Genomic DNA, 17865 nt, shown 5'->3' with positions numbered 1-17865 from the left:
GAAAAGGGAGTAAAGAGAAGGAGAAAAGGGAAAAGAGAGAAGGAGAAAAGGGAAAAGAGGGAGTAAAGAGAGGGAGAAAAGGGAGAAAAGAAGGGAGAAAAGGGAGAAAAGGAAACAAGGAAAAATGGGAAAAAATAAATTGAAAAAAATATGAAAAAAGCAAAGAAGGAGAAAGAGGGAGAAAAAGAGGGAGGAGAAGAGGGAGGTGGGAAAAAATAAATTGAAAAAAATATGAAAAAAGCAAAGAAGGAGAAAGAGGGAGAAAAAGAGGGAGGAGAAAAAAGAGGGAGGAGAAAAAAGAGGGAGGAGAAAAAAGAGGGAGGAGAAAAAAGAGGGAGGAGAAAAAAGAGGGAGGAGAAAAAAGAGGGAGGAGAAAAAAGAGGGAGGAGAAAAAAGAGGGAGGAGAAAAAAGAGGGAGAATCGAGAAAAAATTTGAACAAGAAAAATTGAAAAAAAAAAGGAAAAAAATTTAAAAATAAAAAAAATAAATTGAAAAATTAAAAAATGAAATTAAGAATAGAAAAAATGAAGGTTATCTGCAAGGAATGGAAAGTTACTTCAAGGAAAAATGGGAAAAGAGCAGCAAATTCCAAATAAGACAAGCAAACCACACCACATTTCTTTCTGAAAGCAAACGTGCAAGCTGGTAAAACTGCTGAGAGCGCATACAACGTTACAGATTATGATCCATGCTGCCTGCTGGGTAAAACAGAAATCTATCTTCACAGAGATTTGTAGAATTTTATACAGAATCTTTAGCTCCCCAAAAATTTACTTGAAAGGATTGCCGAGAAAACAAATAGAGAACTGAGAAACAAAGCCACAATGCAAGCAGAAACAAACCTAAATTTATCTGAATTTCTTTTACAGTTTGTAACAGCAGCAGTTCTCTAAAACTTCAGCTCAAAGCAGATAAAAAGAAACTCTATGTCAGACTGAGGTTTATAGGGCTAAAAAAACCACCCCAAATCTACTACAGCTCCAGTTATGTGGTTGCTATCTTCGTAAATAATCTCACAGATAAATAAAAATTTTTTCTTTTTCCTTGGAAAACGGAAGGTTTGGAGTCAAATTTTTGTTTCCTGTATTTGTTGAGATTCGCAAACCTCTGAACTTTGCACCTAAGGTATTGCAGGAAGAAAAAAAACTATACGGAAAGCTCATTAAAAAATAAAACCTAGGAGAAATATTTTGTTCACGACTGAAGGTCGTTATCTTCCCAAAGCCTCAATCATGGAAAAATTAATGCGTTTAGGTTAAAATTATTGAAATCTATTAATGGAAAGAATCAGTATGCTGCATGGCTCAATATCTAAGAAAAATTCAGCTCAGGATGTGCCTTCTGAGCGTAACATTGTGAGTTTTTTAAGCAAGTGCTTCAGGTGAATGAGAAGGGATAATTCCCAGAAGACAGATGTCAACAGGAAAGGTGGTTTCCACAGCAGGGGGAGCAGGCTCCAGATGCCAAGGATGAAGGGGTTTTTTTGTCCTTCAGGTAAAAAGAGCCTCGTTGCAATGCATTCATAAAATACGGTTCATTGTTTCTTGCAGGCATTTTGGAAAACACATGGTAAAACTGAGGAAAATGATGCACCTTCCTGAGTGTGTAGGGTAAAACTGGATCAAGCAGGGGAAAAAAAAACCCCACAACTTGAAACGTGGGGCCTGGATTTCATTTCTTCTTCTCTTAAGCCATATAGGATGAAACCAAACCCAACAAAAAACTAACCTAACACATCGCTACCGTTGCTGTTCCCAGGCAGTTGGCTTCCACTGCTCCAGCACATGATTCACCGCAGCGCTGGCAGCCGCTGGGCGTGTTGGCTTCTCCACCATCGAAGGAGCAGAAGGCAGAATGTTTTCTGCAACTCTTGCACATCTTGTGGGAGAAGAACTGGTCTTTTTGGCTAATTACACATTGTAAAGATTCATGTAGCAGAGGCAGGTCTGGACTTTCTTTGAGATGCCGAGTCTTGCGGTTACTACCTGGGGGAGCAAGCGCTTTCAACAGGCACCAAGACTCCTGCAGGTTTTGATCTCGGCCAGAATGACACAACCAGGAGAGGCACATCCAACAAGACTGTGGAGGAAACATTAGCCCCTTGGGGGCCCCCAGTGCCACCTGAGGTCGTGCGCCTGCCGCCTTTTCTCTAGCATGCAGATAGGGGTTCTCCTTCCCTCTTGGGGAAAAAACGCTGCATTTGGAGTCAAAGTCGTGACGGGGCTGCGGTGGCAGCAGAAAGTAGCGCAAGCGTCGGCTGTCACACGAGAAGGACGCGCGCTGGAACCGGAACGTGGTGTTGCCACAGGTTCTGGAGGATGTAATGCGTCCGTGTCGTACCTCTGACTGGAAGCACCCGAGGTTTACGTTCACTCGCACGTGTTTGTTCTTGCGCCAGTAGTTCCATTAATTGCTTTGGCCAAGGTCATACAAGCACAAAAAAGGGAGTACGTGCGAACGTCTGAGTGGGCTCCCAGTGCCTGATTTTGGAGTAACAGACATACATCGGCCACTCTGTGCAGGATTTAAATCCAAACCCAGAGCCAAAAAAGGCAGTGACTGGACGTGTGACCTTTGTCACAACCGGAAGAAACATCAGAGCCAAGAAGCTCTTGAGCACATGAAGGAGTAATAACGCGTGGCTACACGGACAGCAAACAAATCAAAGAGAACAGTTCTCAACATGTGCGTGAGCTTAAAACAAATCTTCGCAAAGCTACTAATGCAGTTCAGTGACAAGGGGTTGGCAAGAAGCTTTTTTACTCAGAGTGTGACAGCTGCTGGTGAAGCATTTCTTTAGAATGGCAAATATATGGAGCCATACACCATCTACTAAGTGTATGTTTCAGGCCAACCAGAAAAGTTTTACTAAGCAAGACAGAAGTGAGCGAGGAATAAATTAGGCAAGCCCTAAAATCCATACCTACTAAAAACGGGAGCATAAAGGGGTCGTTACATACGATCTAGGATAGAAAAGGATTCTGAAAAGCTTTGGACTTACTGCTGAGGGCTGCTGGTAGTGGCCCAGCTGCTGAAGGTTATGGGGCACAGCCTGGCTCTCGCTCAGGGGTGGGCTGTACACCCGCTGGATAGCGGGAGGCACGGGATCCGGCAGAGACGAGTAGATGACACTTTGCTGGCTGCTTTGGGAGTCTGAATAGACAGTGGACCCCTGGCCGCTGTCAAACGTGCTGTCAGCTGAAAGAACAATATTTTTCTCATTAAAAAGCTCGACGACTCCGAACGTTCAAGCAATAATTCCAAAGCAAGGTCAACGCCGGTTTATGTAATTAGCGTTTTTACTACCACAGCGCATTATATAAATAATATTATACAAGGCAAATGTTATTTTCCACGAAAGGCACATGCTGCTTCTCTCCGGCCAAAAACCATCCCCATGGATTTCTGTGCACGATGGTATTTTAGGCACATTGGTATTTCCTTTAAAGGGCATCAGGTTGACATTAAGATTTGCAGACGTTTATAGATTTTTGTCGGATGAAAGGCAAGGAAACCCCAACCGTAACATTCATAGCAGATCACGGGGGCTTTTAGAGTTAGATCTCTCAGGGATAGGCTGACTTTAAGACCTTTTTTTTTTTTTAAATCAATAGCACTGATTAAATTAATATAAATTTATATGGTACACTTCGTTAGTTCAGCAAATCATACTCTACTTGAGTATAGAGCAACACCTCAAGACGAAGAACAGATAACAAAATAATCTGTAGGTCTGCAGTGACTTAGGGGTACTCCCCGGAGCTCTGTCGGAGTGGCTCAGGTCATGCTTGCCCAGCTAACTTGCAGAATTGCACAGCTACGGGCACTGGGCAAGCACTGTATCTTCTGTCCAGTGGAAATAAAATTGCCTCATTGATTATTACTGATTTAAAAATGTCTTTTCACGACTTTTGAAGTCCAGGTGCCCAGCTCTTCTTGAGCACAAGCTACTGTCTCCTTCATTTCAGAAATGGAATGAGACAATCAAGACCATAGCTGCAGGCATCCAAAGTACAAATACCTTGTAACAGAGATTTAAAATAAAAACTGAAACTGTAATAGAGTAAAAAAAAAAAAGGCTTAAATTACAGCTAAGCTCAAATGTTTTTTCTTTTTCTGACTCTTTCCACCTTTTCTTTTTTCCATATTCCAAATAAGATTTCACTTATTTGTCTTTCAAATAACAAATTATTTTTTAACAGCACCAAAGATGACATCTCTCCTCAGTACACACAAATCATTCTCCCAGCTTTTTTTTCTTTTTAAATTAAACTCTCTTCTACATTTATTCAGCTCATTTCTAAAAAGAGTCAACATGGCCCTACTCCGAGAAGGCAGGGATTTCTGCCACATACACACTTCCATTGCATTACAATTATTTAAGAGCTCGAAAGAAAAAAAAAAAAGAGTATGACAGTAGAGCGCTAAGGTAAAAGCTGTGAGTCATTCTCAGATTTTTACAGAACAACAAGCATTACATACCTTATTAATTTACAGTTTTACGTTTGACCTCAGAAGATTATATGAATTAGAAGAACAATAATTTATAGCGGTTTGAGGTCTCTCATCACTACAAAAATGTTCCAAGATAGCTGAATTTGAATTGTCAAATAACACCAAGTATTGGTTAAATGTTGAGGAGGAGTAGAAAATAAATTGGTGGGGGGGGTTATATTTGGTATAAGATTCTGCAAAGTCATGTCCAGCAGAACCAGGGGAAGCAGAAGGAGCATCATTGCACCGTTGGAAGCAAAAATGGTCACAATTACAGTGCTTCTTAACAGAAGTACCTAGCGCAGAATGAATCTATGATCAAAAAAAAAAAAAGAAATGAGATCAATTTAGGAAATCAATTTAGGAGATCAATTTTTTCAGGAAAAAAAAAACAAACAAAACTTTGTTAATACTGCAGTATTCTGAGGTTGGTTTAGTATTCAAAGCAGGCCTCTCTATGGCAATTTATACAATACCTGACTTCAAGCTAAAGATAATGCATCTCTAATTTAAATATACTTACATAAAAGCCCAGAAGAGTAAAATGGAAAAATTATGATAATTCTTTGGTAGCAAAGTATTTACATCAGATTTTACCAGAAAAAATGAGTAGGGAAAAAAAAAGCAGGCAACTCTCTTGTATCTTCCATGCTAAAAATATCCAGCAACATTTCCTTCGAGATGATTAAAAGTACAAATAGATTAAGATTTCAATACCAGAGCTTGACTCGGTAAAACAAAGACTGATTTTAGGGGACAGAGACAAAGTTACTTTAGGGAAATAAAACCACCGCTTCCTCCTGCCTTGCTGTTTGCTGGAGATAAGTCTGGCGCTCAGAAATAGAACGAAGAAACAAGCTCTGCGAGTAAAGCCAGGCAGTTTCTTATTCAGAGATAGACCAAAACCATTTAACTGGAATTAAAACAGGACATGTAAATCCTCCCGCCTCAAGATATCCCAGCAGTCGCCCTTGAACCAGGCTCAGCTGAACGTCAAGAGTTGGCTTGTGGGTACCAGAGCCTGGATGAATGAGAACATCCCCCATCCTGACCCCCCATGTCAGAGATCAAACCACTCCTTTGCCTCAAGGCCAACGAGCTCAGGACAAAACAGGGAGCTGGGAGAATGAAGAACTCTCGTGTCACCACCTTAGGACCCCATCACCAATTCCTGTGTCAGCCCCCCAGGGCTGGTGCTCCCAAACCGCAGTTGGTATTTCTCAGAAACCAGGGAAATCTTCAATTCCACCACGTAACAGAGAGGGATGGGTTTTTTTCCCCTCCCTCTGCTGTGGACCTTTGCACAGCTTCACAAAAAACCTCACACAAGCCATCAAGAATAACCCGCAAATCACAAGCAATTGCAGTGCTTTGGTTGCAGTCAGACCTGCTTTGGAGTCAACACCTTCGCCTTGCCAACATAATTTGAAAAGGCCACCAGTTGCTCTGACCAGGTTGGTGCCAGTTCAACTTCGGCACGCTCTGAAATGGTGTTTTGCACAAACTTGGTGTCGATCCCAGCACCCGGCCTCAAAAACACGTATTTTTTTGTGTCTAGCAGCAAGTATCCCTCCTTCTTCATTTTACCAACACATTGTTTTCTGCATTTATCGCTACTGAAGGAGGAGCTATCTCTACAGAGTATAGTTTTTGCTGAAGCAATACTTCTTCTAAATTGTTAAGCAGCTGCCCTAGACGTGCCCTTTGAGTCACCACGCAATAACCTCACCCAAGCAGCTCACCTCAACGCCGTGCTCCATTTATCCTGTTTTTACCCTCCTCATGGCCGCGCGCGCACAACAAATGGACGAGACTTACATGCCACAGACGTGACGCTGGTGGGCAGGTTTGGCTGGAAGGGGTGCTGGTCCGCCTCGGGCTCCTCCGACTCCGACAGCACATGGTGACCCGTGTGAGAAAGGTAGGTGACCTGGACCTGCTGCGCTTGCGGCGCCTTCACCTTCTCCAGCCCTTCCGAGTCGCGACGTTCCTCTAACTGCATCCTAGGCCAGATCCTCTCTCTTCTCCATAGTATTAACGCTACTCTGTCACGTATTGACTTCGCGACTATCTTGAGATCGTTTTCATGAAAAAATCCCGAGTCGATCTACGGAGGAGGCATGAAGTTATTAGCAAGGCTATGCTCGCACACACGCGTAACACTCAACTCTCTCCCTAACAGAGAAGGTATTCGTTGGTGAGAACACAAATTTATTCCTCACAAGAGCAGGAACTCAAGAGCTTGTTTGTGTTTTAATAAAACATCTATCCCTAAAGCGTTTCAGATCAACAATATGCAGTTTCAGTATCTATTTAGTCAATTTATCCACCAGCTAACGCCCATGAAGAGAGCAAGTTTAACTGCAGGTGGCTTGCCTATGTCTTTGTTGTTTGGAAAGACCAGCAGAATAGTCAAAAGAGGGAACCAAATATTTGAAAAATCCTCTTTGAAGAATGCAACTGGAGTAAACTGTACTACCCATAAACCAGAACTTATTGCCTCAACCTTTCCAGCACACAGAGTTTCCCAAACTGCTGTGCTTGGTATCACAGCAGGTCATGAAGGAAAAGACATGAACAGAATTTCTCTCAAATTAACTTAAGTGGTAAAGTCAAGTCAATACTGATTGACTTTTATAGAGAGTCCAAAGCAGACTGTCCACATTTGACTGAAAAGGGGAGTGGGCTTCCTCAGAATTCAACTGCTCAACAGATAAAATGGAAACTCATCTGGTTGTTTGCCTAATCTCCTACAGCACAGGGCACGAGTTTTGGTTTAATAACGACCTCCCAGACATTTCCTACGTTCTTAACATGCATATTCTACAGCGCTTGGAGGAAACCTAGAGGTTTTCCCTCTTTGCTCTTGCCCAAACACAAGACAGTCCTACAGCTCAGATTTTTTGCTGTTTAAAATTAATAAGTGCAAAGCAGCTTAAAACACAGCTGCAGATGGATGTGGGTATTTTCCACTCTCTGTGCCCTCAGACCTTACTGACATTCCTGAACCGATGATCCAGCAAACGCTAACGCCAGGAGGGAATTACTCGAGAGAAGAACCACGCAGGTCCAGGGAACCTTGTATGGTATTAACTAAGGTGCCCAGTAGATGCTTCACGGCAAGGCTTAAGGGGAAGGCATGGAAAACTCGCCACGTGAACCATTTTCTAAAAACAATTCTTATTCTTACAACTAGATACAGAGAATGGTTAAAGCTCAATGAAGTGCTGCTATTTTACAGTACCCACCGGTTGCAAAAGGTAACCTGAGGGTGCAAACCCACCGGAATGTTTTAAGCTCCTTCTGCCTACACCGTCTGGATATGCTGGAGCGCCCGGCTACGCAAATCATCACTAATGAGAAATAATTCCCTGCGCTCAAAAGGTCTCCTGCGTTCCTGCCTTCCTCAGCGCACAAACTGATGAAAGCACATGGCTTTGGTGTTCCACAGTTCACAAAAGTTACAATAAAAGACACTTAGGAATAGGCGTCCCCCTTTGCCCACTTGAGTCATTTGGGAGACCGTTAATGTAACAGTAAACCACAAGTTCTGCAGATTATTTAGGAAAGGGCATAGTACCACATTAGTTTGGGAGCGGTCCTTTTAAATACACTTCTAACGAGAATTATTTCCTCTTCAAAGTAAAATATCTCAACTACAGGCCAAGCAACCTACAGAACTTCAAAACCCCAAATATTCCCAAAAGTATTTAAATGCAAAATATAACGGCAAGTAACTGTACCAGAGTACCTTTTAAATGAATTCTGTAACAATACATTGCTCAAAAAATCAAGGACCTACTGCAAACGAATGACAAGAAGACAGAGAAGCCTGAATTTCTCCCACTAAATTTAGACTATATGGTGATGAGCCCAAGCACAGGAAGGCGACGTTACCAAAATGAGTGCCTCCTAAACAGAATGGGAGTGGTGATGACAACATCATTAAATGGGATCCCTCGGGATTTAGATTATAATAGGAACGTTTCTGCAAGCGCAAGGAAATTGAGACCTTTGACTCGGTGCTTACTGATTCTAGGTCGCCACGACATTAGAAAACCTAAACAACTGCAGTAAAGACATCATTAAAACATGAGTTCAAGGACTACACAGCAAAACTGGAACACAAAATAGTTTTTCTAACAAAAGCCCACAAGTTATGCAGATACAGAAATTCATGTTAAATTTATCAGTTAAAAACCCGAAGCTTATTCCTAACTCTCCGCAGGGGGTTTGCATCCAGTTTCCTATTTCTGTCTGGTGATAGAGTGGCTGACCACAGACTCCTCATCTCCATCCCTCCTGAGCAACATCAACAGAAAACATGGAAAGAAGTGCTATGAAGAATTCGGTGCGGAGTATTTTGTGGTTGAACCTCAAACTCTTCTAATTTCTTTCAGGCTGCTGTCTGAAACTAAATAGCTTCCAAACCAACTTAAAGACGTTCGACAGCTAACAGAAACAGGCAACAGAGTTGTCAAAACATAACAGTAGAAGAGACCTCTACGGTCCCGAAGCTCTTTGAAATGCCATTTCATGTACCTATTTTCATAACTGTTTAACAGTATTTTTCAGATATTAGTTCTTCCCCATTTACCCTTTCGTTGCAGCATTCATTACAAAATCAGTCCAAACTGCTGAAACTAGACACTTGGAATGGCTGAAGTTACTTTACCAGACTTTTCTGCTGTCCTTTTGAGATTTATGCACTACTTTATATATATACATTTTTGTCAGGAGAAGTTTATTTTACCATTTCTTGTGCAACATCATCAGGAGTTTCCTTCTCCAGATCAAAAGTAAACTCAATGGCTCCATTATCTTTGGGTTTTCCTTTCAGTTTCTTAGGATCTTCTACCCAGAGTCTTAAGGCAATAGAGGATTTCCTACCATGGTCTTCTTCTGCAAGTTCCACTCTTACCCCAGTATCTTCAGCAAAAAAGGCATGGCTTAATAAATCTTTAATTTCATATCTGCAATGGAAACAAAGAATATTTAAATACTGCAAATCTTATGCAATTTCAAAGAGGTTTGTGACAAGAACCTGCTGTTAAAGGCAAAAACATTTACAGGGCGTTTGGTGTTCATCCACAACGAATCTGTGCACCGTAAGCATGTACAGTACTGCAGATTATAACTTTGCCCCATTTTTGCTGAGTATCTGAACTTAAAGAGTGCTTAAACAAGAGCTTCCCTTCTAGGGAGTCAAGCAACGGTCCCTAAAACCTGTATTTGTGAAAGTTATGAAGTACTGCACAGCAGACACACTCACGTAGGAGAGGCCAGTGTAAGAAAAGATCAGGTTTAAAACCAAAGCCGGAAACGAGGCACAATTTATCTCCTCATCCAGAGGCCAAGGACTCACTGGAATCTGCTGTAACAGAGCAGGGACAATCTACCATGTCCCGTTCACGGCCAACGCCCATCCCAGTGGAAGCTCCACGCAGAACATCCGGAGCGAGGTTTTACAGACAGATATGCCAGAACGACCGAGAACGTGCTAGCTCACACGTCCACGACGACGCTTTCTGACCTTCTTCTTTGAAGCCGAGAGATCAAGAGGCACAACGTAACGATAATTTATTCAATTTTCCTGATGTTACATGGCAGGAAAGCAGGCAGTTACATTTGTATTTCCATTCTGCGTTTTGTCCTGCGCAGAGGAGACCCAAAGGCCAGGCCAAAAAAAATTTCACAGACGGCTTTGAAATCCCTGCACGCACGTTATTTAACGCACAACTTGATTACTTGAAACATACCTTTCTTCTTTATTTTTGCAAATGCACTCCCCAATTATCTCCTTAATTTCAGGATCAGTAACTTTCTCAAAGCTTGCTGGCTTTATACCCTGAAAAGATAGAGAAAAACAATTTAGTTTGAAAAAGAATTCCATTCTATCTTTTAATTAAGGACATTTTTCCCTACTTTGAGAGTCAGTTCAACCTTTGGAGTAACTAATACTTTAAAGTTGTTAGTCTTAATGCAAAACTGACTTAAAAATCTAGGGCTACCGTATTTCTAAGTACCACTGCACTTCAAAGTAAGCACACTAGTTTGTACATGAACTCAGTTGTACACAGGGCAAACCTTCACAAACCTCACCGTTATACCCTGTGGACTCTGAAGTCATATTCAAGAAACATTCTAAATTTTCAAAATAACTCCTTTCTGAAATTATTCCATTTATTTATCTATTTTTTGCCTTAACTCTCAAACCACTGAGCCGGTAAATAAATAAACAAAAAAAATCCCTCTTTTCTTCAGACAGCCAGTTTCAAGAACGAGTCAAGAATACCTTGGAATATTCCATGTTCTTCTTTCCCACAAATCTTTTGCTTTTCTACGTCCCCAACACTCTCCAACACCCTCATCCACCCTCCCAAAAAACAACCCAAACCAAGCTCAAATCCAACTCAAAAACCAAGGAGGGGAGCAAGAGAACACACCCAACAGCTCTACACTGCGGTTGCATTTGGTGGAATCTCACCGGGAACGAGTAGCAGAGCAGCGTAACCTAGAATCAACCTAGAAATCAAGTTAAATCTCTGCCAGGTGTTAACAGTTTTGCAGGAAGACCGTTCAGGTCTAGATTTGGAAGAGCTAGCCCACGAGCATGGCCTTGCAAGGAGAAAACCCAGCTGTTCGATGTGGAAGAAAACTCAGAGAAGCAGAATCCGTTTCGCCACATCGAGAGCGACACGAGCAGTTTCCATTTCTTTCAGGGGGGGTTGTTTTAAGCAGACAGAGCGGATTTAAAAGCAACACGCAGACACTTCTAGGGGAGTCACAGGTCACCTCTCTCTACTTTATAATATCTCAGGACCCAGATCTTAACTCAGCATGATCCTCCCCAGGGTATACAGTCTCTTAATTAAAATAACAGATATCTGACCAACGTTATGAGACTGGAGGAAAACTGATACGCAAGTTCTCAGGCTAAATAACACTTTTTATGTATAATATCATCTCTTCGTACACGTAACAAAAGTAGACTCAAAAAAAATAATTGCCTGGAGCCCCATGGCAGTTAGCGTCGACAGGTAGCTGCATGTTTCCAAAGCCCAGGCTGACAATTCTTCCAACACCAAGCTGCCAAGAGGGAGGACAAGACGCTCCCTCATCACCCTCTGGCTCTCCTTGAGGAGCAGCTCACAGCTGCCCAACATCTGGAATGCTGAGAACCCATTCCATTCAGTTCAATGGAAGGTTTCCTTGTGAATACTTTTCCTTTATACATTCAGCTACAGACGATGAGCGTGGCAACACAAGAGTTACCCTTTTTGTTTGTCATCAGCTTAAATAAAAGAAAAAAACCTGATTCTGTTTTAAAAACACGCAATGTCTCTATCTACTAAAACAAGATGGCTGAGAAATTGATAAAATTAATTTGTGAACAGATTCCGCAGTTAGACCCTATTACTTAAGGACCCAAGTATTTCCAATTAAGTCAATAAGCAGAATAAAAAGGAAAGATGATTTCCTTTATCTAAAAAACCCAGAATCTGATTAAGCACAGAACTGAATGAGATTTGGATGTTTAACTCCACTCAAATCCTTTTAAAGTTTCACCCTCAAAGAACAGTAAATGATGGCTGATGGCAGATAAGGAGGCCTAAAGCACTGAAGAGTAGGCTTTTGGCTCACCTGATGCTGCCTTGGATCAAAACAAAACCAAACAAAACACAGAAAACATGTATTTCAGAAAGCGCCTGCAAGTACTTCACTGCATGAATACATTTTATGGGCAAATTTCAACAAATACTGTCACCTCTCTGAAAATTTCTGAATATTCCAGCTTCAGATTATACTTTTATCTTTTTCTTAACATTTGGTTGCCATTCAAGCCTGAGATTCGACTTTAAACTCGGATTTATTTATCTATTTATTTATTTCAGGTCAACCACTCCCCTTTGTCTTTAAACTCCAGAGTGAAATACATAATTCATAAATTTAGAAGGTTAAAAAAAAAAAAAAGAGAAAAAAGACAGAATAGTCATACAAAGACTCAGATTCCCATTTTTGCCTAGCAGAGAGCTGCCGAGATCGAAAAAAAACCCCGTTCTTGTAGGAAGAAAACAAAATAATCCGTACACGTGGCTGGCTGGCTGTGACCCACTAAAAAGAATTATTTGCTTAAGCAAACCTAAATCTTACTTATGAGATGAGGGTTCAAATTTCATACATTAGAAAAACATGTCAAAACCAAAGGGCATGCCCAGGTTTGCTCAAAACAAACAAAAGCAAATCGTCGTGGGTCAAGAGTGCTCCCCGCGAGAGTTCCGATACCAGAATTAGAAATGAAAAAGTACACAGTAGCAGCAAAAGGCTTTTTTAGCATTAATTCTCTACGCCCTAACACACCACCAAGGTAGAGGAGCCTTTCACCTTCTCAGGTGGGGAAAAATTTGATGAAATCTTCGGTAAAGCACACCTGCTATAGCTTCACGTTTACTGAGAAATATCTGACAAAACCTGCATCGGTTTCAATTTAATGGGGGAGAAAAAAATAACCCAAACCACCAAAAAAAATCCCAACAAAGCAGCAGAGGAGCTTTCAGCTGCCAATTGCTCACACCCCTAGGCGTTCAAGGGAACCTGCCAACTGCTTTTTATAATTGCCGAGTCCTTCATGGGTATCTTAAACTCAACACATAGAATCCCAGAATCATAGAACAATTCAGGTGGGAAAAGCCCCTTAGGATCATCGAGTCCAACCATTGACCCTACACTACAAGGTCACCCCTAAACCACATCACCCAACACCACATCTAAGCATGAGACACAAACAGCGTAAGGCACATCACAGCGCCTGTCCGTTTAATTTTGGTTTTTTCCTGACTCACCAACAATTCGCCTTTACATGGTTAGACTTGAACACCGACATTACTGAGATGGAGCAGGGCAGTACACCTTGGGCACCTAGAAATAAGGTTTGCCTGAAAAGTGTCCTTTTGGCAGATTCCCCAATGACTGACTCCGATTTTTGCCCTTCCGAATTGCCTCCACCAGAAGAACAGCTCGTCCCTCCATTTCGCTCTCAACATCTTCTGAAGGAACACTGACTCCTCTCCAAACATCTATTGTATTAATCTACCGAACAGCTAAGCTGCGAATAGATGGCTAAACCAAACAAGGACAAAATATGCAGCGAAGCGCTGAGCAGAACTGCTTCGCCAAAGTGTTTTCTCAAGGCCCATCTGCCTTGCTCCTTACTCTTGCCTAAAATCTGAACTTTTAAATGAGAAAATCTCATGGTGATGCCACAAACCCTCCCCGCGGCACCGCGCCCTGGTGCTTGCACAGCCGCTGACAACGAAGGGGGTTTATGCAAAACTCAGGTTTCGATCTGCAATTGAAGGGCTCCTCTCTGTCATTTATAACAAAGCCATCTGTCTTTCCTGAGCATTCCCATGCAATTCAAAGTATATTAGCTAAGGAATTATCCCTGACAGTTGGAAAACTGTGCAGCCGGCCTTGCAAATAGGAGTAAATTCAACACCACCGCATCTGAAATGCAGGGCCAGCTGGCGGACATAAGGGCAGAGGGATATTTTCACCCAAATTCCTTATATGCTAAAATATATCTATATAATCCAAGGGCAAAATGAGGGATCAAACAATCTCCCTTTTGAGAATGTCTCCGTCTCAAACAAGATGATTTACTCTGAATCCCTCACCACCACACTTGGTCTCCTCACCTTCTTTCTGAAAGGATTTGACATACATTACACCCCAGTGTAAGTTGGATTTACAGTCAGGCACATACAGAACATTAAAGCTTTAAGCTCCACGTTGGTGACAAAAATGCGAAGCTTGTTTTGCAGAGGTCTAGGAACAGCTGCTTGCCATTTTTCCATCAGCACAACACACTTTTGAGGGAATAACATGGAATGTTACTCTCTCAAGTCAACATTTTGCCAGACGCGTCGGCGTTGAGCCTGACCCTTCTCAAGGCTTTCCTTTCTCCTCAAAGGTGCCCTCCTCATCTAGATAAAGTCTGCTTTGGACTGAAACTCCACTTCCTACCTGAAGGCAGTCTCTAGACTTAGGTAATCACCAAAAAAGGGAAAAAAACCCTTCTTCCAAAAAAGCTGAGAGCTAAATTCCACCCTACCACACGCTCCCTGAAGTCAATAAAGCAAACGTTCTCAATTTCGTCGGGATTTTGTTCCTTAACATTCAGCATGAGGTTGACTGTGTGCAATTGTAAACTCATCTCTGTCTCGCTCTAGCGAACGGTACTCGGTCCTAACGCTAATCTAAGATCATCTGCAGATCTAAAACACACAAAAAGTCAATGCAACATGGGTAACATGACTTGTCTGTCGTTGCTGTGCCACAGCTACAGCGTTTATTCCACCTGTACAAGCAATATACAGTAGAGTCTGGGAAATATTCATAAAAAAGCAACAGGATGAAAACTTAAAATGCATAACAGAACACTATAAATGTGTTTTAAAGCAGAAGTTTGTGCTGCTAAACCCCACGAGTCACCCTGAACCCCGGCAGATACAGCTGGTCTGCTGTGCATCCTGCAGCGCATCGGTAAGAAAACATTGGGCTGGAGCTGCATGGGAAGGTCGCCGACTGCAATGTTTCATCACCATTGTCTACCTCAAAATCACTTGGCAGAATGATTAAACACACACAAAAACAATCTGACTAAGAAAAACCATCAAGTTATGCATGAAAAATGAGATTATGGCATCAGAATGAAGGACACTGCAAATATGCTGACCAGGAAATCACTTCAAAGTTAACTGCTGTGAATGCGCTTGGACCTGTTGCTCAAAAAATATGTATTTTCTATTTATGTTACATGTCCACTTCTTTTTTTTTTTTTTTTTTAATGTTTACACTCCATAACTCAGGCTGAAAGGGCAGAGAGAGGTGGAAAGTAATCACAAGCACATCTCCCCTGGCAAAGAAATGAGTCCCTCTGTACATCTGGCAAACAGCTGCCACTTTACCCTGGGCAGCCGGTCACACATCTGGGACAACAAGAGGGGAAAACTCAGGCAGCAATTAAACCATGAGTATATGGTCAGGAGGAAGAAAAGCTTATTGAAATAAATAATAATTTTATGGCTGCACAGAAGGCAGAGTCCTTCACAATACTTTCTACACCAGCAAGGGCTACGCACCTTGAAGAGCTCTGACTTCAGCTGTACCTCACGTCCTATTAGCAGGCGAGAGTTTCACAGAGTGGTAGGTCACAGCGCAGAAACAATTAAAAATGGTATTAGAACAGCAAAAACAAAAGTAAAACACTGACTGAGCTGGACAGCGGAGGGAACGTGCAGCCCTGCGCAACGCAAGGGAAGGTTAGAGACAAGGGGGCAGTTCTGATCCCTTTCAATTCTATCAGCACCTCCAGCGGTTGCCACCATGATGCTGAGCCCAGGGTAGGAAAAGCGAGGTATTTTCTTTTATTTTTTTTTTAAATAAAAGCATGAGGAAACTAGACACGGCAACCACATTTTTGCATAGCGTCGACCCTCAATTTAAAAGTTTCTGGTGCAAAAAAGCCCAACAGTTTCATCAAAAATTAAGTCCATTTCTCACTGACCAGCTGAGATGCGTGACGGTGTTCAGGAGCTCTGCACCACTGATCCCCTCCAGGTGAGAAGGTCAGGGCCACCTTCTGCTCCCGGGAGTCCCCAAACCTCACTCGGCGCTGGGAAGAAGACAGCCTAATTCAGCCCCTTGGTTTTAGCCTACACTCCCTTTCTGCACTACGGTTCAGCCTGGTAAAAACCCAACGCCAGCAAGAGCAGCCGCACAACCAACCCTAACTCCTTGTAAAAAGTGATTTTAGAGTTTTTTCCCATCCACGAGCCGCCGCCGCCCCAGCTGACGGGGCAGAGCTCACCACTCGGTGATGGCTCAGGTCCCCACGCCCGCAACTCCTACACTTCCACAGCAGCATCGTCCCTCAGCCCCTGCAGCGCCGGCCGGGAGACTCACACAGGTCGAAGCAGGGTCCCTTGCTGCTGCCAGCTCTTCGGCGGGTGCAGCTCCTCTAGAGAAGCTGTGGAGCCCACCAGAGAGGTTCCTCCCGGGACAGAGGATCTCCCCCAGGTCAGAGGATCTTCCCCAGGTCTCTGTTGCTCCTCTTGCACCCTCACCAGGAGGTCCACCCCCTGCTCCTCCTCCCTGTCTGACAATTCTGCAGCTCATGGCAGGCTTTTTCCTCTCCACCGGGAGCCGATTAACCCTTTCCTTGGAGCGACAGCAATGCCAGTTTTCCCATCTCAGGAATCCCAGTGCCTTTGCTCCCACTGCTACCGCCCCCAGTCCCGGGAACACACCCTCTGTGACTGTCCCTTTCTGCTTCAGTTGTGCCTGCTAGGCAGTTTGGTTTCAAAAATACGCCTTCTAAACTAGCCTTTCAACAGCTTCTCCACCTTTACTTGTTCCTCACGATAAGCACTACTTCCCATCTCTCTAAAGGTACTAGTATAAAACCAGTTTTACAAAGTTACCGTAATTTCAATTTGCAATCTTCAGCTACGTAAAGGTTATTGCCACAGGAAATGAGTTGGCTCAGGCTTTCACCAGTATTTAAAGAAAAAAAATAAAAAGACTACTAAAGTCTGCAAATTGAAATACAACATCTAATTAGGAACCCTCTGATTAATCATTATTCTTTGCCATCTTGGATATTGCTCTGATAAACGAGGCTTAGGAATCTTACGAAGTCTTAATTGCCGGTACTCCAGATGGCTAAGAGTTGTACACAGAGTTTCTCTGGGCGCGTGCAGCAATGGAAGACATCTATATTATTCACAGCTCTAAACACGTACCCACGTCCTGAGGTCTTAACACCAGCTAACCGTGACGGCAGCTCCACGAACAAACGAGGGCCACCGCTCACCCACCAGCTGTCCGAGGCAGCGAGTGACACCCTACACTTCTCCCGAAAGCCGTGCAGTATCTAGGGTTACAGGACCCGTATCACATTCAGGAGATGAGGCTCTCGAGCCTAAAATTAGAAGAGACTCCTGTTGTCACCACGTGAAGCTTCAGAGCCCAAGGAGATGCCTCCTCAGCGACCTAAGAAGATGGCATCTAGGGGACATCCGAAGGGCCACACAGCTAAATGAAGTCAACACGCCGTTGTGCCCAACGAAAACAGCTTTTCCTTGCAGGGGAGGAGTGAGTGGAATACTGATGTGACAAAGCCCCGCGGAATACCCATGTGGGACGAGCAGCCACCCTTGTAAGGATTCGGGCAAGCAACGCCACTGACCCATCAAACCCATTTCACTTCTTGGAGAAGATGAGCTTCCAGCGAACCAGCAGGCACGACGCTGTCCACAGCCCTTCCCTACAGCTCCACCGGGAGCTCCTCCAGCCACGGCCATGGA

The 17865-nt window shown here is 43.0% G+C and overlaps 1 protein-coding gene across 1 annotated transcript; it reads right to left on the bottom strand.

Annotated features, from left to right (window-relative positions):
- Positions 1-1744: 1744 nt before the first annotated feature.
- On the bottom strand, positions 1745-14711 carry LOC104272542 (serine/threonine-protein kinase WNK2-like; the record flags this gene model as incomplete). Its single annotated transcript, XM_009867563.1, has 6 exons — positions 14610-14711; positions 10255-10343; positions 9249-9468; positions 6314-6602; positions 3003-3199; positions 1745-2347 (listed from the first exon to the last, which is right to left on the bottom strand). Coding segments are annotated over exons 1-6 (1500 nt in total), but the record flags the coding sequence as incomplete, so codon positions are not given.
- Between the last annotated feature and the right edge of the window lie 3154 nt (positions 14712-17865).

The sequence above is a fragment of the Apaloderma vittatum genome, unplaced genomic scaffold (assembly GCF_000703405.1).
Source record: "Apaloderma vittatum isolate BGI_N311 unplaced genomic scaffold, ASM70340v1 scaffold19004, whole genome shotgun sequence".
Lineage (NCBI taxonomy): Eukaryota > Metazoa > Chordata > Aves > Trogoniformes > Trogonidae > Apaloderma > Apaloderma vittatum.
Note: the sequence above shows the minus strand (reverse complement) of the source record. Positions and strands in the feature narration are given on the sequence as shown.